The 23,668-nt window shown below is 42.5% G+C and overlaps 1 protein-coding gene across 8 annotated transcripts in view; it reads left to right on the plus strand.

The window, feature by feature from the left end:
- PRRC2C (proline rich coiled-coil 2C) overlaps window positions 1–23,668 on the plus strand; it is a 66,190-nt gene that overhangs the window by 8,887 nt on the left and 33,635 nt on the right. For all 8 annotated transcript variants that reach the window (XM_038758079.1, XM_038758085.1, XM_038758081.1 and 5 more), the window contains exons 2-7: window positions 14,866–15,034; window positions 15,787–15,964; window positions 18,033–18,145; window positions 19,519–19,644; window positions 20,003–20,235; window positions 21,550–21,632. In XM_038758079.1, coding sequence (XP_038614007.1) covers window positions 14,920–15,034; window positions 15,787–15,964; window positions 18,033–18,145; window positions 19,519–19,644; window positions 20,003–20,235; window positions 21,550–21,632 — 848 coding nt within the window. In that variant the 5' untranslated portion in view covers window positions 14,866–14,919. The remainder of the gene's footprint in view (window positions 1–14,865; window positions 15,035–15,786; window positions 15,965–18,032; window positions 18,146–19,518; window positions 19,645–20,002; window positions 20,236–21,549; window positions 21,633–23,668) is intronic.

Genomic DNA, 23,668 nt, shown 5'->3' on the forward strand with positions numbered 1-23,668 from the left:
AAGCGCTCAATAAATACGTTGGAATGAATCTCCTCCTGGTTTCCCGGCCTGAGGCCACTTACGGTGGGGGTGAGGGGCTCCCCTCCCCTGAGGAGGACTACGTCGCAGGCCTCTCCCTACTTCCTGAGCATGCTGGACACCCCGTCAGCGCTCAGTAGATAGGCCCGCCTGAATGAATGGAGGCGGGGGCATGGAGGCCGCCGCCCAGCACGTTGCAGCGCCATGGCCCCCCGCGAGGCCCGCTCGCAAATGGAAGCCAACTTGTAATAGCAATAATACCATTAATAATGGCATTTATTAAGCGCTTACTATACACAAAGCACTGCTCTAAGCGCTGGGGACGTTACAAGGTGATCAGGTTGTCCCACGGTGGGGGCCCACAGCTTTAATCCCCATTTTAAAGACGAGAGAACTGAGGCCCAGAGAAGTGACTTGCCCAGTGTCACACTTGTACTTCCCAATCAGTTGTATTTATTGAGCGCTTACTGTGTGCAGAGCACTGTACTAAGCACTTGGGAAGTACAAGTTGGCAGCATTTAGAGACGGTCCCTACCCAGCAGTGGGCTCACAGTCTTAGTACGGTGCTCTGCACACAGTAAGCGCTCAATAAATACGATTGAATGAATGAATGAATGAAGCGCAAATTTTCCGTAGATGGCGGCTTTCCGGCCCAGCCGCCCCCCTTTTTCCGTCGGGGGAGGGTTGGGGGCGGCCTGGCAGCGGCTGTGAATACTCCTCTTGGCTCCCCAGGTCGGAGATGCTAATCTAATCAGGTAGAAATACATTAAATGTCCCTCATGGGGCTCACAGTCTTAATCCGGATTTTACAGATGGGGTGACTGAAGCCTTGGGAAGTGAAGTGACTTGCCCAAGGTCACACAGTAGAGATGTGGCAGGGATTAGAACCCAGGTCCTTCTGACCTTCAGGCTCGTGCTCCATCCTTTAAACCACGCTGCTTTCTGTTCCCAGGTTATCTAGGCCATTTCTCAGGATTAAAAACCCAAACCCATCCGTTCTTATAAGCTTTCCTAAAGCCAGAGGGTTTTTCACGTTCCTCCCTCCCATCCCCACAGCACATATGTGTACATACTTACGTTGATGCTGTTGATGCCTGTCTACTTGATTTGTTTTGTTGTCTATCTCCCCCCACCCCACCCCAGACTGTGAGCCCCTTGTTGGGTAGGGATTGTCTCTATTTGTTGCCGAATTGTACTTTCCAAGCGCTTAGTACAGTGCTGTGCACACAGTAAGCCCTCAATAAATACGATTGAATGAATGAATGAATGAATGAAAGATGCAGCGGTAGCCAGTGAGCCATGTTTAGGTGTGGGGCTCATTCATTCATTGTCAGTTGTATTGATTGAGCGATACTGTGTGCAAAGCACTGGACTAAGCGCTTGGGAAGTAATAATAATGATGGCATTTATTAAGCGCTTACTATGTGCAAAGCGCTGTTCTAAGCGCTGGGGAGGTTACAAGGTTGTCCCACATGGGGCTCACAGCCTTCATCCCCATTTTACAGATGAGGTAACTGAGGCCCAGAGAAGTGGCTTAATAATAATAATGATGGCATTTATAAAGCGCTTACTGTGTGCAAAGCACTGTTCTAAGCGCTGAGGAGCTTACAAGTTTGTCCCACAAGGGGCCCATAGTCTTCATCCCCACTTTACAGATGATGTAACTGAGGCCCAGAGAATAATAATGGCATTTATTAAGCGCTTACTATGTGCAAAACACTGTTCTAAGCCCTGGGGAGCTTACAAGGTGATCAGGTTGTCCCACGGGGGGCTCACAGTCTTAATCCCCATTTTACAGATGAGGGAACTGAGGCACAGAGAAGTTAAGTGACTTGCTCAAAGTCTCACAGCTGACAAGCGGCAGAGCTGGGATTTGAACCTGTGACCTCCGATTCTAAAGCACGTGCTGTTTCCATTGAGCCATGCTGAAGTGACTTAATAATAATAATAATAATGATGGCATTTATTAAGCGCTTACCATGTGCAAAGCACTGTTCTAAGCGCTGGGGAGGTTACGAGATGATCAGGTTGTCCCACATGGGGCTCACAGTGTTCATCCCCATTTTACAGGCGAGGTAACTGAGGCCCAGAGATTTGACTTAATAATAATAATGATGGCATCTATTAAGAGTTTATTATGTGTAAAGCACTGTTCTAAGCATTAGGGAGGTTACGAGATGATCAGGTTGTCCTACATGGGGCTCACAGTGTTCATCCCCATTTTACAGACGAGGTAACTGAGGCCCAGAGAAGTGACTTAATAATAATAATGATGGCATTTGTTAAGTGCTTATGTGCAAAGCACTGTTCTAAGCTCTGGGGAGGTTACGAGATCATCAGGTTGTCCCACATGGGGCTCACAGTCTTCATCCCCGTTTTACAGGCGAGGTAACTGAGGCCCAGAGAAGTGACTTAATAATAATGATGATGGCATTTATTAAGCGCTTACTATATGCAAAGCACTGTTCTAAGCGCTGGGGAGGTTATGAGATGATCAGATTGTCCCACGGGGGGCTCACAGTCTTCATCCCCATTTTCCAGATGAGGTAACTGAGGCCCAGAGAAGTGAAGTGACCTGCCCAAAGTAACACAGCTGACAAGTGGTGGAGCCGGGATTTGAACCCATGATCGAAGTACAAGTCGGCAACATGTAGAGACTTTCCGTACCCAACAACGGGCTCACGGTCTAGAAGGGGGAGACAGGCAACACAGTAAAACGTGTAGACAGGTGTCAAAATCGTCAGAACAAATAGAATTAAAGCTATGTGCACATCATTAAATAGAATATAAAATATGCACAAGTAAAATAGAGTGATAAATCTTTTCAAATATATACAAGTGCTGGAGGGAAGGAGGTAGGGCAGTGGGGATGGAGAGGAAAAAGGGGGCTCAATCTGCTGATGCACTGCAGTAGTCGGGCCTCACCTGAGCCCACGTTACCCTTTTTGCCATAGAGGAATATAGAAAATAACCTAGGGGGAAACTGAGCTACGGCGTTTTCAGCCCCACGAATGACGAAAGAAGGGTGCACTGGATCCTTCCCCCTGCCTCGTAATGTGGAAGTTATACCTGATAAATACCTGCCCCGTATCTAAAGCATCCTGAATTGTTCGTGGGGTGTGGCTAAATTCCAGTAGAGATTTTGTTCTGCGTGGGCTTATAAGAGAAGTGACATGGCTCATTGGAAAGAGCTTTGGAGTCAAAGGCCATGGGTTCAAATCCCATGGGCAAGTCACTGAACTTTTCTGGGCCTCAGTTCCCTCATCTGGAAAATGAGGATGAAGACTGTGAGCCCCCTGTGGGACAACCTGATCACCTTGTAACCTCCCCAGCGCTTAAAACAGTGCTTTGCACATAGTAAGCCCTTGATAGATGCCATCACTGTTGTTATTGTTATAACAAGTTGGGCTACGAAGACCAAGAAACCTGGGGAATAAGCTTTGCCAACTTCTTTTCTCACGGAGCAGTGACAAGCCTAAGTGTCGGCTTTGGAGCTCATCTTTTCCAAATGGAATAAAATAGGTCTTCCCTTAATCTTTCAGAGACAACTATTGGAGCTCTGTAAATCCCTGTTTTTTGGAGTGGGTGGGTTGTACTTGCAGCCTGTAAAATATTTGACCAGTTTTTTTCCCCCCAATTTTCATTTTGCCATTACAGTAGTCCCAAAGTCCTGCGGCTTCCATTCCCCTAAAATATTCGGTCTAGTCTCGACTTGTTACTACTTTTTTCCCCTCATCCTTGATGCTTTTCCCCTTTGGTGACATCTTCTGGCCTCGATGAATTCTGCATGATCCCCATTCCTTCTCCCTACTCCACTGGGAAAATCAGTGTTTCCTTGATTTGAATATATGCTTGTATTTAGGTAATCACGTTTAATGCTTTTGTTGATACTTGGTGATGAAGACCAATACTGTGCTGGGTTCTTGGAACTGAATCTAAAGCTTGTTTCTGAATCCTCTGTGACTAACTCTTATATTTTCAGTGAAGGAATGCTTGTCATGTCGTGAATTGGATAGCGTGATGAAAGTTCTTCTGGGTCTATATTAAAGATGCTGTTTAGGAGTCTGGCACATAGTATGTTGATTTTGAATCATTACCCTTTCAATTCCTGAATAGTGCTACTGGTGTTTTTTGGTTCAGTTAATTCATCTTTGGACAGAATTAAAAAGGCAAGGCTTGCTCTTTAGTGAATGTTTCTCTTTTTTTTTTTTCCAGAAATGTTCAACAAAAATCCTTTACTGAAGTAGTAGACCTGTCTCTGTGCCTCTTTTTTTTTTTTAATCTTGGCTGTAAAATGGGGACTAATATCTGTCCCATTTTACCTCACTGGAATATTGAGGGCAAATGTGGAAGCACTTAGAGTTCTTGGGAAGAAAATATATGGAAGGAGGTATAAGACTTCCCAAGCGCTTAGTACAGTGCTCTGCACACAGTAAGCGCTCAATAAGTACGATTGAATGAATGAATGTAAAGAAAAATGGCCTGGGCACAGTCAGTGATATAAGAGCTGTTGCTGTGGGCAGAGTTTGGGGAATGAACCTACTTGCAAAGAAGAGTGAGATGTTCTTGTGTGGAAATTAATTAAATTAGTTGAGCAGGTAGAAATTTATTTTGGCTAGGTAGAATTAATTTGGGGGAACTTTATTTTTTCTCCCCTGGCTATAAACCACTTATACACTGTAGCACTGAGAATTATTCTCCTTGAAAATATAGGTTGCAGTTTTCAAGATGTTAGGAGCTATTGCTCTGAGAAAGTGTTAAAGCTGAGTATGAGATTAGCGGGTAAAATTGCTTTACGTACAGATGCTAAGTCTCAGAAGGTGTATTTTAATAGTAATTGTGACTTCAAGGCTGTCCATCACCTTGCCCCCTCCTACCTCACCTCCCTTCTTTCCTTCTCCAGCCCAGCCCGCACCCTCCGCTCCTCTGCCGCTAACCTCCTCACTGTGCCTCGTTCTCGCCTGCACATCGACCCCCGGCCCTTGTCCTCTCCCTGGCCCGGAATGCCCTCCCTCCGCACATCCGCCAAGCTAGCTCTCTTCCTCCCTTCAAAGCCCTACTGAGAGCTCACCTCCTCCAGGAGGCCTTCCCAGACTGAGCCCCCTCCTTCCTCTCCCCCTCCCTATCCCCCCCGCCTTACCTCCTTCCCCTCCCCACAGCACCTGTGTATATGCATATATGTTTGTACGTATTTATTACTCTATTTTACTTGTGCATATTTATTCTATTTATTTTATTTTGTTAATATGTTTTGTTGTCTGTCTCCCCCTTCTAGACGGTGAGCCCGCTGTTGGGTAGGGACCATCATCATCATCAATCGTATTTATTGAGCGCTTACTATGTGGAGAGCACTGTACTAAGCGCTTGGGAAGTACAAATTGGCAACATATACAGTCCCTACCCAACAGTGGGCTCACAGTCTAAAAGGGGGAGACAGAGAACAAAACCAAACATACTAACAAAATAAAATAGAATAGATATGTACAAGTAAAATAAATAGAGTAATAAATATGTACAAACATATATACATATATACAGGTGCTGTGGGGAAGGGAAGGAGGTAAGATGGGGGGATGGAGAGGAGGGCGAGGGGGAGAGGAAAGAAGGGGCTCAGTCTGGGAAGGCCTCCTGGAGGAGGTGAGCTCTCAGTAGGGCCTTGAAGGGAGGAAGAGAGGATATGTTGTCAACTTGTACTTCCCAAGCGCTTAGTACAGTGCTTTGCGCACAGTAAGCGCTCAATAAATACGATTGAATGAATTAATCAAGCATTTTTTGACAAGCACTGTACTAAGTACTGGGGTAGAGGAAAGATAATCAGGTCTGGCTCAGCCCCTGTCCAGCACGGGGCTCACAGTCTGCAGAGAGAGAATAGGTTTTGAAAATCCCCATTTTACAGAGTGTATAACTGAGTGAAGCAACTTGCCCAAGACCACACAGGAGACAGATGGCAGAGCAGTGTTCTCCCAGGTCCTATGACTCACAGGCCTTTCCACTATTTCCACTCTGCTCTTTCCACTATTTCGACAAGCTGATTGTGATGCCTTGATCATTTTCAAAAGATGTAAATTTCTCATAATGATCATGGAATAAATTTACTAGTTATGGTTGGATTCTGTTGGGCCGCTAAATGGCAGCTACAGAAATGGGAATTTTCTGCAAGAATAATTTTTAGCACATAACATTTTCGAGAATTTGTTATGGCTTCAAGCTTCCTTCTGCTTCTCGGGAGTCTAATTTGAAAGTGTTAGTTTCCAAAAACAGCCTATTTCTATCCACCTTTCTGATTAGTGCTGTAACAGAATTATTTATATCACACTTTGTCAAAAAAGGATTACTATGGTGCTTGTTCTGCAGTGCCGTTTATGTTTGTGGTTTGAGTTGAGCATATGGCAGCATTCTTAGATGTGATGTGCCTTTAGTGGCACACAAAATTTAGATAAAGGAGACAGCTAGTTTATAATGTCTCTAGGAATAGATTTCAATAGCTAATTCTTCATGTGCTTGTAAACGTTCTTTCATAATTTAAGCACTATAGTTCCTCTATTGGCAGTTTTTATTTTGCATGCTTATTTGTCAACACGAATGGCAAATAGTGTCCCGCTAAGAATTTATTTCTCCGTTCATATTTTATCTTTGCTGGTCTCCCTCTTGAGAATATAAACTTTTGGGGGGCAGGAAGGAACGATTTTCCTTGTTTACTATAACACTGCTTTACATAAATTTGGCCCTCAACTCATTGTTCCTCGTTTTTAAATCTGAGAGGACAGTATGTTTCATTGGGATTTTCATTTATTTAAATAGATTAACGGGCATAATAATTTGAATTTTAGGACTCCATAAAATCCATTAAGATTGCTCATACAATTTGCCTACTCTGCCGACTGCTTTGGAAGAGTTGATACCGTTTTTATTTTTTTGGCTATATGGGCTAAGTTGATTATGCATTCAGAGCTAACCTTTGGTATCTATTCCTAACTGAAAGAAGGGAAATGATCTATGGGAAAATTTCATTCAGGTCGGCTTCCCCCCCACGATCTTGTTGAATAATCCATCTCCGCCTTTAAAGAGGAGATAATTTTTTTAAAAAACATAATGAAAAGAAATCATCAACCAGTGACAGTCTCATGGTGGTCCATTAATTTTGGTGGGGTTACCAACAAAATTACTCATACCAAATCGTATTTTTTATATGCTATGCTGAGTTGCTTGCCTGGGTACCTTCAACTCAAAACCATTTATTAGCCTAATTCTAAACAGGTGTAGCCACAAAAATATTGCCCATAGCCATCTCCAGTGCACTAAAAAGTGTGTGTGTGAGAGAGACAGAGAGAGATTTGCATGTATAATGTGTGGCGATGCCATTTTAGAAAATAAACCCCAAAAGGTAGTGCTGACATGTTTTATGATATATTCAAGGGCTTCCATAACTCATAGAATTGGTATGAAAGAACCCTAAAACACCAGGGATTTTCTGTTTCGGAGAAGCTGTTCCTTGTGATACTTAGCCTTACTCTTGTGTCTGCTTCCTAAGCCAAAGGGTACCCTGTCAACCACCATTCAGGGAAATTAATGCTTTTACTTTTGGAGTGGTGGTAATTGGTATTTACTAAGCATTTATTATATGCTGCGCACTGTAGATACAGAATAATCAGACCACAGCCCTTTTCCTGTTCAGGGCGCACAGTCTGAGAGGGAGGAAGACTAGCACACTCATCCCCATTTTGCTGGTAAGGAAACTGAGCCACTGAGTAATTTTACTTAATATCGCACAGCAGGTAATTGGCAGAGCTGGGAATAGTCTCCTGATTCCCAGACTTGTGCTCTTTGTACTGTGGTTCCCATTCTTGTGAGCGGAGTAGCTTTTGAATTGCTCTTTGGTGTGGTAGTCGCAACTAGCCTAGCTTCCTTCAGTCTCTGTTTACTGAATTAGAAATGGTTAGGGACTAGGTCCTTGGATGCACTTCTAAATTGTAAATTTTGCAAGGACAGGAACTGTAGTAGCACCTAGGTCCTCATACCAGTCAAAAACTGAGATTTTTTTCCCTTCCAGGTTGTCACAGGTGTGTCTTCTGCATACCAGTAAGCTCCTTTTTATTGTAGAAATCCTCAGTTTTCCAAAAGCACGCATGTCATCAGCTCACTGGTCCCAAATGTAAACTTTCAATTAGTCACAGTTGGGAGAAATGGCTTTAGGTTGTACGAATCAAAAATTGTCATTTAGGAACAGTGATGGTTTCTTAATAGTAGATATCAGAATCCATTTCCCAGTAGCCTTGGTCTCATTGGAGGTCCCTACTTTTGGTTTATCAGGAAAGAAAATTATTTGGAGGATGTTTAAAAAATGTTATGGAGGCGTCTTAAGAAAATGGAATAATGATTTGAGAAACGCTTCCCCCACCACCACCAAAAAAGAGGAAGTTACAAAGCAGTTATTTTTCTGCCCTTCGGAAAATGATTTGATTTCAGTGTGGTTTTAATATTTAATGTTTTAGCAATTCCTCCAAGATGGTTGTAGCCCTAAAACATGGAAAGTATGATTCATTTTTAAAAGATATTCATTCAGTCATTTAGAGCTATTCCAGATACGATGTGGAAGGTTCATTGAGGAATTTGGTTTAGCTTCACTAAACTAGGCAAGTAAATTTAATTATCAGAAATTAACATTGAGATCTGAATTTTAAAAATTGGTGGGATCAGATGTAGATTTTAACGCTTCTAGAACAAAGGAGAAGACAGATAAGATGAATCACCATTTTTAGCCATTTTTATTTTCCAAAATAGGAAATGAGCTGTCTTAGTGATGGATGGCTTCTGTGATCCTTTTTTGGGGGGCTGCCTCTTTGATAGGGGGAAAATTAATAGCCAGTGTTCTGGTTCTTTGTGCTGAGCTCCAACATGGTGCAAACCACTGGAATATATTTGGTATTTAGATTAACAATTGGAATCTGAGCTAGTAAATACATTAACTGCACAAATCCATTTCCTTTTTATGGTGGCACAACATAGGCAAATTGACATGCTTTTTCAGCATTTTCTAGGTATTGAAAGCTTTTTCTTTCCAATACATGTACACCCCAAGGGTTATAGAGGAGGTTGCAGAAGGCTTGGTGGATGTTTTGGGTTTTTTTTTCCCCCCTCCCTGTCCCTCTATCCTGCAGGGGATTATTTCACTGAAGAGTTTCAGATAATGTACTAATTACTGTGGCATAATACAAAAGGGACATGTTCCCATAGTTGTTGGTAACCTAGTGCAAATGAAAGCAAATAACCTTTCAACTAATATCTGCACAAACGTGGAACCAAAAGAAAGACTAAAAACAGTTTTCTCTAACATTGCTACTTCAAAGTGCATTATGACCTGGAGAACTGTAAACGTGCATCTTTAGCTCGCACTAAACTTGAAATGGTCTAATCATATTTTTTTATTAGTTGCCTGTCTGTTTTCCTCGTTATTTCATTCTCTTATTACTGATTCTTTGCTCCTTCCCCTAATCCCATCTGTCTGTCCCCACTAGCTGTCCAGATCATATTTATTGGACCATAAAATTCACTTTTTCAAGGAAAGAAAAACCTGCACCGTATAATACTCGTATAATACTATGCTCTTTGAAACAGATCCAAAATACTCAGGCTGGGAAATTAGAACTATCGAGAACTTTAATGTGTGTATGCCAGTCACCTCTGCAATATCATAAATCTTCATGAGTGCAGGGATTGTGTCTTCTGCATCTGCTGTGCACTACGACACAATACAGTGATCTACATCCAGGCACTCAATACTGATTGACCTCACCTCTCTCCTGTGACTGATACAATTTTTTGCATCCCATATGGTACCAGAATGCCTGCAAAATTAGAGAGCGTCTGCTCTTGGGTAGATTGGGAGGAAAAGTGGTAGGGAGAAAAGATGAATGGTTTCAGATTTTACCTAGAAAGGTTGGAGGAGAAATAGGATTGGCTGAGCCAGTTGAGAGGAGTTAAATGGTTCTTGTTGATCAAGGTAGGCTTTATGGAGGAAATGGGATTTTTAGTTGAGTACTGAAGGGTGGCAGAAATGTTTCTTCCATGTGAGTGAGTGATTAACGAAAAAGGGCAAGCACAGAAACCGTCTATAAGAAGTAGAATTTCTCTGAAGATGCTTGGGGACCAAGAGGCCACCGTGAATACCACCAGTGCAAGATTTAAACTGCCTCAGGGGAGGGTTGGCACAATCCTGCAAGCCAAGTCCCTGCACGGAGCAATACATTCCAAGAGCTTTAAAGAAACTTCTCTTTAAGGCTCTGTCACCAACAGAGATGGGTAGTCTGATGTGTTTGAACCTCCCAAAGCGTTTTGGAGGCTCATCAAGAGCTGAGGAATTCCTGTCCTTGGTTGCTTGGTTACACCCAAAGTCTCCCTGTGTAGACTGTAAGCTCATTGTGGGCAGGGAGCATGTCTACCAACTTTATTATATTTTACTCTCCCAAGCGCTTAGCGCAGCGCTCTACAAATATGATTGAAGTGTGTTGTAGTCGGTAAAGAGAGCCACTCTCTTCGAGGCAAGGCCATTACACTGTACAGCTGAAATGGTACATCTAGAAAGTACGCTGTGCCACTTCTCATGCATCAGTCAAGACCTCCGTCTTCTGGGTAAGGTCATCTTGAGCATCTCATTAGGCATACAAAACTTAGGGTCGGCCAACGGGTTGAGCTGTAGCTCATTATGTCATTATGGTATTGGGTGAGAGTGAATAGAGTTTTTCAGTGGTCCTTTCAAATGCTTAAGTTAAAGTAAGTGCATTTTCAGCTGTATTCTCTGTGTAGGCACCTTGATGCCCCTCATTTTTGTTTGTTACACCCAAGAATTCCAGTAGTCTGGGAGAAGCAGCCAAGCCTAACCCCGCGGTGTCAACTATAAAGTTTGGGCACCCCTGGTTAGAGCCACACCACAATATCTGCAATCCAGAAATTAAAACCCACACTGTTTTCTGCCTTACCCCAGCCCCCTGATGTTACAACCAATCACTGCAGATAAGTCAGTTGGCTGCCTTCCACTTGTCCCTTTGAGTGGCATCCTGCCCCTTTCCTTTTCCATTCCTTTTCCATTCCTGTCTTGTTATTGACAGCTGGTTTGGGCTAGGGCTGTGAGCTGGGAATGGGGAAGGGTGATGTGCTGTAACCGCACCCACAACAGCTCTTGCTGTGAAGAAAGTGGGGTGAGTTCATGTTGCAGGAGAGTAGATAGGGATTAGGGGAGGGAGGGCCCGGACATTATATCGGGTTGGTTCTGGAGAGGAACCTTAACTGGTTGCAGGTGAGTCTGTGGGGAAAGTGTACCCCAAGATCAAACATTTTGGAGGACCATAACTCAGTTGTATTGTGCGATATGCCTGCATAGTAGATGAAAGCTACAGTCTTCGTATATTTACAAGCTCATCACAACATAAAAGGGAATGGATCCCATTTGAGACCAAAGCAATACTTCTCAAACTGTGAGTTAGAGGATTTCTTAGGATGTTCTGGAGAGAGGGCACTGCTCCATTACCCGACTTTCTCTTAATTGCTATCAGCTCTGCCCTCTGTTCTCTTGATCTGCCTTGTTTCCCCACTCACTTTTTCTGGGTAGCCTAAATTGGAGGGGTGAAATGGAGAAAAATGTTATTTTTGCTCTCCTCTCCGTACCATGTGATTTCATTTCTAATGGGTATGAGAACTTCCTTTAATGGCTCCTTATTTAGAGAGATTTATAGGTAAATTTATTTGGCTCTTTTCACTGTTTTTCCTTAAATAGTTACACAAAAACCACCTTCAGAACTTGCAGGATTAGTTGTGGTTAGTGTATATGGGTAATTTAGACTGTGAGCCCAATGTGGGACGTGGACTGTGTCCCACCTGATTAGCTTGTATCTACCCCAGTGCTTAGTACAGTGTGACTGGCACATAGAAAGCATTTAACAAAGTACCATGTGTAAAACACAACAAAACTCCACTCAAGTGAGTTGCGTTGCTGCAGTTGACTTGGAAATTGACATTTCTTCGGTCATTTCAATAAAATATTGCCTTTTGAAATGTACTTACTCACTCCCTTGTTTTAGTCAGTCGTTCCCTGAATCTCATTTATTGAGCACTTACCATGTGCAGAGCACTGTACTAAGTGCCTGGGAAAGTACAAAACAATAAACAGTGACATTCTCTGCCCACAACAAGCTCGTAGACTAGAGTGGGGGAGACAGACGTCAATACAAATAAATAAAATTACAGATATGTACATCAGTGCTTTGGGGCTGGGAGAGGGGAAGAGCAGAGGGAGCAAGGCATGGCAAGGCAAAAGGGAGTGGGAGTTGCTGGAGATGCTGGGTCCAGGGAGCTTTGGAGCATTGGCAGAGACCTGACTGGCTAGAAGTGGTGTGACCTGCAGTGCCTTGGGGGGTGAGGGGGAGTGCTCCTGTAGCTCAAATTCTCAGCTGTCTGCAGGGGAAATGCACATGCATTTTAGGAAGTGGAACTTGAGCCAAATCAAGTTGAACCCAGACCAGAATCACATCCTGGCCTGAACAGAACTTTCTCCTCTTGGGTGGAAAAAAAATACCCCCCACCACACACTTTTTTGGGGTTTTTTTGAAGGGGACTAGAACAATTAAAATATAATAGAATTTATGTTGCACATTCAGTCCTTTATATTAATCATTTAGTTTTAGGGTCCCTGTTGAGGTTTCTTTAAGAGCGTTCTGATTGCATAATTTTTTTATAATGCATTTGTTATGTGACTAGTGCCCCGCTCTAGTCACTTGGGAAGTGCAGAGTAACAAAATAGTATGTACCCTGCCTACAAGGAACTTACACTCTTAACAGAGGAGATAAACATTTAAAAAAGACCATTAGAGTGGTCAAAATGGATGCATTGAGCAGATAGATATTAGTACCAAGGGTGTAAATAAATTCAGAAGTGCTGCATCCTAAATTCTTCTGTCACTCCATAACTGGGTACGAATGCTTTTAAGGCTATTTCTGGGAAAGAAGAGGCATTGTTCTCATAGAGACTTGTTTCCTGTTGAGGCTTCAGAATGATGGGAAGGGGAAAGGACTCTGAGGGGAACCCAAACTCTCTTTAGAGCAGGTGCTGTATGTCAGGTTGTGATGTCTGATATACATCGATGCATGAGAGCTCACCTTGGGCAAAGGCCTCCCAACAGCAAAGGTAGCAGCAGTTGGTAGTGCACCACAAAGTCATTTAGGGAGAAACTGTGGCTTCAGTTCTTACCTGAATAACTTCAGGTGATTTTTAAAGCAGAAGAGAAGTTACTTCAGGTGATTTTTAAAGCAGAAGAGAAGTTACTCCTTCCTAAACTCCAGGTTTAACATTGGTTCCTGTCAGAGAGAAGACTGTTAGTTCTTTTATGAAGCTGGGGCTTGTTCTCTCAGATCTGTCTGTTAAGGAAACTTTGTCGTGTTTGTTTCTCGTCTGCTGCAGTTATAATCCCTGGGTGGGGGTGCAGAGTAAACTCTGGAGCTGGAAAATTTAAAACAGGGCAAGATCTCTGTCTAGACTGGATCAAAATAAGAGAGTAACCAGATCAGACTGGTTTTGAAGCATCTCCAGCCTTTCCAGCTAGAGGTAGAGACAGATTTTCATGTTCAGGAAGGTGGTTCCTCACTCTGTGTTGCTGGTGCCTGCCCTCAAGTGCAGGCTTTCTCCTGACTACCTAATGCCAGGCTGATCTGTCTGCTGGGGAAGTTTCCCAGTAGTTAGTTGTTATAGAACATTCTTGATACTGTGCATTATGTCTTTCAAGTGCTTGTTCATTCAATCGTATTTATTGAGCGCTTACTGGGTGCAGAGAACTGTACTAAGCGCTTGGGAAGTACAGGTCGGCAACGTAGAGACAGTCCCTACCTAACAGCGGGCTCACAGTTCTCTTTATGTCTGCATCCCCTTTCAAGTTACCATTTATTCACTGGAGTCACTGTCATATTTGTTGAATGCTTACTGTTTCTGTGCAGAGCACTGTACTAAGTGCTTCGGAAAGTGCAGTATAATAATAGACACATTCCCTGCCCACAATGAATTTACAGTCTAGGGGATGAGCTTACAGTGTGGTGGCATTCCAGGACACAATTGGAAGAAGGCTTTGGTGGGTCCGGGGGATACCCCTCAAACAAAACTGTATTTAGTTTGACGTTTTTCTTGTCATTGGCAAGGAAAGTCTAGATCATTTGTGCCCTGAAGTATACTAAAACCAGATTGAGATTTCAGAAAGGCACTCCATAAACTTAGAGAGGGATGAATCAGTCAGTTCAGGAAGATTCTTGCAGCAATATAAAGGCGGGAAGCAAGGAGATGCTATAGTAGTTCCAGGCAGAACGATCTCCTTTCTTAAAACAGTCTAAGATGCAGCACTTCGACACTTGGTTTTTCTTTCCATTTATGTTTAAAATTGCTAATAAGGCCCATAGGAGAACAGCAAGACTTGCAGTAGTAACACGGGCACAAATTTCTGCTTTTTGTGGAGATGAAGTTAAGTGCATGGAAGAGATGGCAGGAGAAATAAGGGGGCAGGGAAACAAAAATGAACATAGGGAAGTGGGTAAATAAAAAATAGGTTTGGGGGTTCAAAGTTGTCATGTTCAAAAATACCTTGGGAGAGGTCCAAGTTGATACCTTGATGAGGTTGGCCGTTTTTCTGACTTCAGTTGAAAAGGTTAATTAATTCCGTGTTAATATTCTTAGAATGTCTGAGTATGAATTAAAGCTTCTAATGCAGCAGAATATTTCTTAATCAAATTGGCGTTTTTTAACATCTGGCAAAAAAGTGAAATTGAATGCTGTTCTAGCAATTTGAACTAATTTATTTTTCTTTTTTCTTGAAGAGAGGTTTTGAGGGGTGAGGCAGGAGGTTCTGGACTCGATGAGTTTCCCCCGCAATGTCGGAGAAGTCAGGCCAGAGCACAAAAGCAAAGGATGGGAAAACAAAGTATGCAACACTCAGTCTATTTAATACGTACAAAGGAAAGTCACTAGAAACTCAGAAAACCACAGGTGAGTAAAATGAGGGATGCATACCTTTTTTTAATGGGGTTAAAATCAAATCTGTGATGAAAATATTGGGCTTGAGATGCCTATCACTTGTGTTTAGCTCTACCATAAAAATATTCTAATAGCAATGTTAAAAATGAACAAAACTTATATTTACCTTGTACATTTGTACATGCCAGAGAGCTAAAGTGGGAAGATCTATATAAATTGCCTTCATGTATTCTAGGAGAGGAGCCACTCCATGAAATTCCATAAGAAATTTATTGGTTAATTTGTACATGAATCAGGATTTCTGATCAACGGTCATCCTGGTTCTTCCACTAGCTCTCACTGGCCATTGCTGTCACCACCAGTCATTAGATTTATAAGAGTATGGTGATCCTTAACAGTACTCTTCTTAAAATGAAATTTACCAAGTTTTTCTTAAACTTGCCAACAGCCCTCTGAGAGGCTTTCCTTTTGAGTGATGAGGAGAGGGGGTTTGGAATCAGCAGTGCTGAATGCCAACAGGTGGTGTTTCAAGTAATTACAAATATTGCATTGTTTTAAGTAGCACATTAGAGCATTTCAAATTGTTTAAAAGGCGTTTTATGCTATGTGAACAATACAGGTGCCAAATGATGTGCATTCTGGCGGTGTATGACACATCTGCAAACTGCCTGCATTCACTCATTTCCCCTTGGATTTTTTAAGAATGAGGAAGACTTTACAATAAAAACAAGTGCATGCTAATGTGGTTTGCTTGTTTCTTGTAGTTGCTGCTCGCCATGGATTACAGAGTCTTGGAAAAGTTGCTGTTTCGCGGCGTATGCCCCCACCTGCTAATCTCCCTAGTCTGAAGGCAGAGAACAAAGGCAATGATCCAAATGTGAACATCGTGCCTAAGGATGGCTCAGGGTGGGCTTCTAAGCAAGAACAACACGAGGAAGAAAAGTGAGTTAATAAAAGACACATATACACCGGCTAAATGCTCTTTTTCCTTTTTAGGATGAGGTTGGGAATGTTGTAGAAATTAAAAGAAAATCCATAAGTAGAATCAAAGGTTTTTGTTTTACTTCATCATAATCAAAGAATTTGGGCTCTTACTATATGCAGAAATTGCTTTGGAAACTAGGGAAGCTTGAAAAGTATGACCTTCAGGCTTGTCTTCAGGAAACTTAGTGTGGGGGAAGCAATTATTAGGCTCCAGAGAAGTGAGTTGTTCGTTGTTGTTTTTTTCCCCTCTTGGAAGATGAAAATTGCAGTTGCATTCTTATTCAACCATAAATGAAGATCAAAATCAGCTACTGTGTATTGGTCAATGGTATTTATTGAATGCTTATTGTGTGCTGAACACAGAGTTGATAGACACGTACCCTGCTCACAGTGACTTTACAGGACTAATAAGAGAATTTCACCCAGAACCCAGTTGAGAGTTCTATGTAGGCCTCAGTGGCCATGATTGAATTTTACTCAGGCAAGATTTGTCATTATTTAGTTGAAAGAAGAGCGCATGCAATATTTAAGTGTTTAAATAACGTGTAGTGAAGTATGTGGATATTGAGTTGGTTTGAGCCAATATGGTAGGAATTGCTAGGTTTTCAGAAAGCCTTTGCTCATGCCACCACAGTTCCTTCCCTGTTTTGATCAGAAGTGGGGAAACCAAGTTCAGGGAGCAATTAGGTTATCAGACATTTGGTGGTGTTTGTGTCCTTACAATGTGAAACTTTTTTTTTTTAATGGTATTCAAGTGCTTACTGCATACAGGGCACTGTACTAAGGACTGGGGTAGATACAAGATGATTGGGTCGGACACAATCCCTGTTCCATATAGTGTCCACGGTCTTAATCCCCATTTTACAGTTGAGGTATTTAAGGCACAAAGAAGTCTCTTGCCGGGGTCAGACGGCAAACAGGTGTCAGATTTGGGATTAGAGCCCAGGTCCTGTCTGCTAGGTCACGCTGCTTTGAGAGTACCATAGAATAACTAGACATGAATGGGAAGCACAAGTTGAGCTGTAGTGGAAGAAGGCAGCTAGGGTCAGGAGCTTTTGTTTTGTGTGAGGCAGTGGGGATCAGTTACCTTATGTGCCTGACTGTCTCTTGTACAAAAGGGTTTGTCAGCCCTTGTTTGTCAAGATGGTGAATGGCCACACCTAAAACATATATTCTCATAAACTTGTCCTTGCCTTGAGACCTGAGTGGGAGCCTTATAGATTCTTGTCAGATACACTTATTCTATGGTTTCTAGGTATAATGGTAGTTTTCTAATAGTCCATTGGAAATCACTTAAAGCAAAAGCCAGCCAATCAGTCAAGCCAAGTGCTAATGTTTTTAAAACCAATTTCACTGCCCTGCACAACTTAAAATGAATGTAAAGTCAGTGAGATATAAGAAACTCTTAGGAAGTGTAGCTACCTAGTTCGCATGGTCTAAATGGTTACAAGCCTCTTCCAGAGCAGCATGAAGCATATTGTAATGCATTTCAGGATGTTTAAAAGGGCACCTCCTCTTCTTCTGCTGTGAATTGTTGTGCAGTTTGAGGATCAGATAAGGGATGAATCAGACAGAGTTGTTCCCTCTGCCCCCGCCCCCCCCCAGCCTCTGACCCAGCCAAGCATGTCTTCAGGAGGTGGTCTCAAGAGTCTTCACACATTTTTCTAGCAGTCATATTTACTAAGCAATTTCCAAAGTCTAAATCTACTGATCCTGTAAATGTTTTTGTAAAATCTGTGAAACTAGATGTCTCTTCAGTCTACAAAGAGGAATGCACCCCACTTTAGTAAAGCCTTATGAATTTAGACTAGAGGAGAAGATTGGGATAACATTGAACATGGTCAGCCTGAAACAAATAACCTGCACACTTTGGTAGTTTATCATTGCATACCAGTAAACTACCTCCCAGGCAAATGTCAAGTGTGAGCTTGATGGAAGGGGCACAGCATTTTTCAAGCAGGCATTGGCTTTTGTCCTTTGCAGGCTGACCTAAAAATTGACTGATCTGTTTGCTTTATTTTTAAAGACCACCCGAAGTGCCACCAGCAGCACAGCCAAAACCTGGAGTTGCTGCTCCCCCAGAGGCTCCTCCTGTCCCCAAATCATGGGCCAGTAACAAACAAGGTGGGCAAGGAGATGGTAAGTAAAAATAAGGGATGGAAACTTGGGCCTGACTGTAATAGCCACATCGAAGGGGCTTGTTCCAAGTTGCTCTGCTGGAGCATTGTTTCAAGTAGCATATTAAGAGTGGTAACAGCAGGGATGCCAGCTTTTCATTTTGAGTGTTGGGGTGAACTTAGGGTGTTGGATAGAGGCAGGAAAAAAGGGAGAAAGGAAAGAGAACACTGTTACACTACCATGCCACGTCCACTGTTCTGTCCTGCTCAGGGGTTGGGGCAGCATAGGGTGTCCCCAAGCCCACCTTGTACGTGGAGCAGTCAGCAGATGACACCATGTAAGAGAAAGGACATGAAATAGCTCCATTTGCAACAAACAGCAGCAGCTACATGAGTCAGTAAGACATTGGAAGTAGATCCTGCCATAACTTCCTAGACCATGGCGATTCTGGAGCACTCAGATTTCTCTCCTTTCTAATAAAGTCAAAACCAATCCCTCCGATCTCTTTCCCCTCTTTCTCTCTCAATCAGTGGTATTTATTCAGCACTTAATACGTGCAGTTACTAGCACATCAGGTGGTTTTGAATGCATTAGGTCAGATAAATTCACAAAGGGAAAAGTTTGTTGACAAGGTGAGTGTTGGAGAATACTCCAGATCCTATGTAATTTGACTGTATAGTCCACCACTCTTGAAGGTTCAATTAGGCCAAGTACTGATAAATTTATGTGAGCATAGATTTGGGAATGGAACTGGTTTGAGAGACTTTTGTGGTGTAGGGTGTTGATAAGGCTCTCCAATACTCCTGAAATATATTTGTCATCTTTTTCCCCTCAATCCCCCCCCCCCCCCGAGAAGTATTTGTAATTAGGTCAACCTAAGAAACTCACATTTTCCACCTTCCAAAACATAACATCTTAGGCCATCACCTTTCATCCTAATCCCCAATCAAAAATGTAAGCAACCTTCCTGCAGTAGCAGGGTTAGGACTAGCAGCTGTGATGAAGGAATCAGTCTTTTTAGTCCTTTCCATTCCCGGAACTCAACCTCTGATCGCTGAAGACCACTCCTGGGACATATTTGGAAATGGGGGGAAACAGAGCTGCCACTGACTGGGTTCTAAAGGTGGGGGATTTTCTGGGTCTCTGAATTCTATTCCTCTATTCAAGTTCTTCTATTTTATATGGCATTCCTGGCATTTCTTTTAAATACCAACTCCAGTAGTTGTAGAGAGGGGCAGTGTGGTTCTAGAAGGGAAATTTTATCAAAGGTGAATAACATAGCTACAAAAGTCACTGTTGTTAGTCCAGTGGTTAAACCAGATTCTAGTGCTTGCATTTTTGTGAATTAAATTCACTTCCCGATTTGCATACGGTCCTTATTTTTAATTGCTTAGGTGTCCAAGTAAATAGCCATTTTCAACAAGAGTTTCCCAGTCTGCAGGCAGCTGGGGATCAGGAGAAAAAGGAAAAAGATGCAAATGATGAAGCCTATGGATCTGGACCCAACTTAAGGCCACCAAGTAAGTATGTTATCTTGAGGTATAAATGGTATTGAAACTGCAATTTTAAAATAGTATTTTGTAGTAGGTCAGATTTCTAATTGGTACCTTAAAGTGCAGTAATTTCGAACTCACTGTAACTAGGTAGAAGGCAGGATTGGTTTGTTGCCGACTCAAACTTTGTGCAGCTTAATTTTATAAGTGCAGTCTGATCAAAGCTCTTGATCTTGAACCAAAGTGTCCTAGACCAAAATGTTTCTCCACTCGGTGTTGACCACTGCAGGAACTATTTCCTCTGCCTTAAGGTTCAGCCTGTATAAAAATCAGGCACTCAGTGAGGTTTTTTAAACCCTATTCCTCATCTCTTTTCTCTTTCCAGATGTTTCTACTTGGAGAGATGGTGGTAAATCTGGCCCACTCTCTCCGGGTGACCAAGAAAATAAACTCCCCGGTCAAGAAGACGGCACACCCGGAACAGCAGAGCAGAATGATGCCCTTAAAGCTGCCGAAAAGAGGCTGCCTGGTGTTCCACCACAGTTGCCTCAGCCCAGAGTCAATGGGCAGCAGCAGCCTGGTCTTGCTTCTCAGTACAGGGCAATGATGCCTCCTTATGTAAGTACTTTGGGTCAGTCAGCATGGATGAGTTTTACAGAGAGGTGTATCTGTCTGTGTCTGTGTGTGTGTGTGTGTCTAATATATATGTGTATATATATCTATAATGGGTGTCTGATTCACGCCTCCTGAGTCGTCTTTGTACCTGGAGGTAAGATTTTAAATTCTTGGGCAAAATAACCTAAAAAAACTTGGGCCTGGCATGTGCCCATTTTTAGTCCACTCCCAGTTATTCCATTTACGGATTATCTGGTTAACCTTCTGTAGGACAGTGACTGGGGGAAACAAGACGATGAAACCATTCTCTTTGGTTGCTTGTTAGAAGCTCTTATGTGGAGTTTGCTGGGAGATGACCAATATCATCGGCTCAATCGAGGCTTTAGTGCTATCAATTTTAATTACCCATGCTGTGTCCTTCTTGATCAAGGATAACTGAGAGCTATTATGTGCAGCAGTACCATTTCAGTCTTTTAAGCATAAAACTAAAAATAATTATCTACTAACACTAGTATTGATTTCCACAGAAGTACCATAAAGTTAGATGAAAAGCCCTTAAATGGTATTCTTGGCATCAGGGCAGAACCTACTTTTTATCAAAGAACCCTTATCAGAGGCCTCACATTGGCTGACCTCAAGTAGGCTTAGAGCAAGTGTTAGTAACATCTTTTTCCTCAGCTGTGCTGAAGCATGGGAGGGATAGTATATTAGGGTCATTATGGCAGGAACTGTTGTGTATTTCCAAGGGCTTAGTACAGTGCTCTGTACATAGTAAATGTTCAGTAAATACTATTGATTAAGCTAGTTAGCCTAATCAATATGCCATGCTGCTGCTATGCTTTTGGGCTTTGGAGCAACGGGAGGATCAGCTATGCCAGCCCTCGTGCCCCTCTCTGACTTCTCTACACCAGGGTATCCACCACCCGGCATAGCATATCTTAAGATCCAAACAGATAGATATGAAGGGTCTGTCTTGGGGGGGCTTTTTCCCCCCTGTCTGTTCAAAAGAAGGCATCAAATAATGCCAGCATTTCCTTGGCTGCTAGGCAAAGTAGACTCTCCCATAGGGACCTATTAATTTTACAAGTATTGCCCATCACAGCTATAGCTGGGCTGGAAACATTTTGAACTGAAGTGTTCAGTTATTTTAGCCAGTGTTAAAATAGCCGCTTGAGTAGGTAATGGTTAGTAGCAAATAGCACAGAATGCTGATTAATTTACTTTCTGGCCGCGTGTCACCCGGGAGATAGCCAGGTATGGGTTGGTGGGTTATTCTGTTTTTGTATGAAATTTGATTATTTATTTGGTTTCCTTCAGATGTTTCAGCAGTATCCTAGAATGGCATATCCTCCAATGCATGGTCCAGTCAGGTTCCCTCCTTCGTTATCTGATGCTAACAAGTAAGGAGTAAACATACTTATAAGCTGCCTGTTTTATTGCTCACTCAGATTCTGTCTTGTTCCTCCTCCTTTTCCTCTCATTTCTAAAGCCAGCATTCTAATCTGTGTGTCAAAATGCAACTTGTCTTATTATGAATTCAGGCTTTCTGAAGTGTAAACTACATTGCAAATCTAGAACTGGGCCAGTGGTGGTGTGACAAACAGGAATCAACTAAAGCATTGAAATAAACACCAAAAAAGGCCACCCTATAGGCAGTGGTTCATCCAGCTTTATATTCTTTCTGCCCATGAAGACTACTTAAAGGAATAGTAGGAGAGCTGTCCTTCAGGTCTGAACTAACGAAAGAGTTCATGTCTTTCTTTTCCTCAAAATCCCCCAGTGGTAGCCCATCCGTCTCCACATCAAACAGAATCTCCTTTCCATTAGCTCTTTCCTTCCTGCTTTATTACCTCCCTGATCTCCTACAAGCAGGTAACACCAAGCTACAGACTGTGTACTTCATTGATTCAATCGTATTTATTGGGCGCTTACTGTGTGCAGAGCACTATCCTAAGCACTTGGGAAGTACAGATTGGCAACATATTGAGACGGTCCCTACCCAACAGCCGGCTCACAGTCTAGAAGGGGGAGGCAGACCACAAAACGAAACATATTAACAAAATAAAATAAATAGAATAAATATGTACAAATAAAATAGAGTAATAAATGCATACAAACATATATACATATGTACAGGTGCTGTGGGGAGGGGAAGGAGGTAAGACAGGGGAGGGGGAGGAGGGGGCTCAGTGTGGGAAGGCCTCCTGGAGGAGGTGAGCTCTCAGTAGAACTTCGGTCATGTCTGTCTTGTCGCCCTGACCCCTTGTCCATGTCCAGACCTGTAATTCCCTCCTGTTCATATCTGAGAAACCACTACTCTCACCATTTTCAAAACCCTACTAAAATGATTTCTCCTTCAGAAAGCCTCCCCTGCCTAAACCCCCTAACTACGCCATCCTATTTAAGTGGCATATGCACTTGGGTCTGTACACCATAGGCACTTAGATAGTCACCCTTGTCTACCAACTCTCTTGTATTGTACTCTCCCAGGAGCTTAGTGCAGTGTTCGGCACACAGTAAGCGCTCAGATTTGATCATTTGATGATGCCCCACTTTTTTGCATAATTCTTGCAACTCAAAATAGGGGAGGTGCTTATCACCTGGGATCATATAAGAATTAAATTATAACAATAAAGGGAATAGGAGAAAAGAGGAGACAAAAGAAAGGAGGAAGAAGAGAAGGGTGAGTGTTCCTTTGATTGCATCTCATTCACTGTCGTATTTACTGAGTGCTTACTGTGTGCAAGGCACTGTACTAAGCGCTTGGGAAGTACAAGTTGGCAACATATAGAGATGGTCCCTACCCAACAACGGGCTCACAGTCTAGAAGGTGGAGACAGACAACAAAACAAAACATGTGGACAAAACAAGACATTAGGACATCTAATATATTCCCCAAGTGCTGCATATAATAGGCACTCATTTACTTCTCTTTCTCCCCTTCTCTTCCTACCAAGTGTTCCCACTTCAGTGAAGAAACTCCCCTTCTGGGCAGGAGAGTCTGTCTCTAGGACATTCTGACAATTCTCTTCTTCCTTCCCTGGTTTGCTCAGAAGCTTCAAGGAAGAAGCTCCCTCAGTTTATATCTTCTATCTACAGCTTTCTTTTCTTCCCACCCTTGTTTCTGCTTACACAAATAATATTTTTGTTTTCTCCTTGTGGGTGGGAGGATGATTATGCTTGGAGACAAATGTAAGAAACACGTCTTATGTGTCTCCTTTTAGAATGTGTTCCATGACTCTGTTATGATTTCCCTCAGATTGTTTTTTAAAGTCATAAAGTGCTTTTAGGGTGTGTGGTCTGTGTGACTTTTGAAGATGTAATGTGTGAAATGATCCCGACAGATTGTAGCTCCTGCAGGGCCGTCATCATGTCTACTAACTGTTGTACTTTCCCAAGCACTTAGTGCTTTGAACACAGTAAATTCATTTGAATA

The sequence above is a fragment of the Tachyglossus aculeatus genome, chromosome 16 (genome assembly GCF_015852505.1).
Source record: "Tachyglossus aculeatus isolate mTacAcu1 chromosome 16, mTacAcu1.pri, whole genome shotgun sequence".
NCBI classification, from domain to species: Eukaryota; Metazoa; Chordata; class Mammalia; order Monotremata; family Tachyglossidae; genus Tachyglossus; species Tachyglossus aculeatus.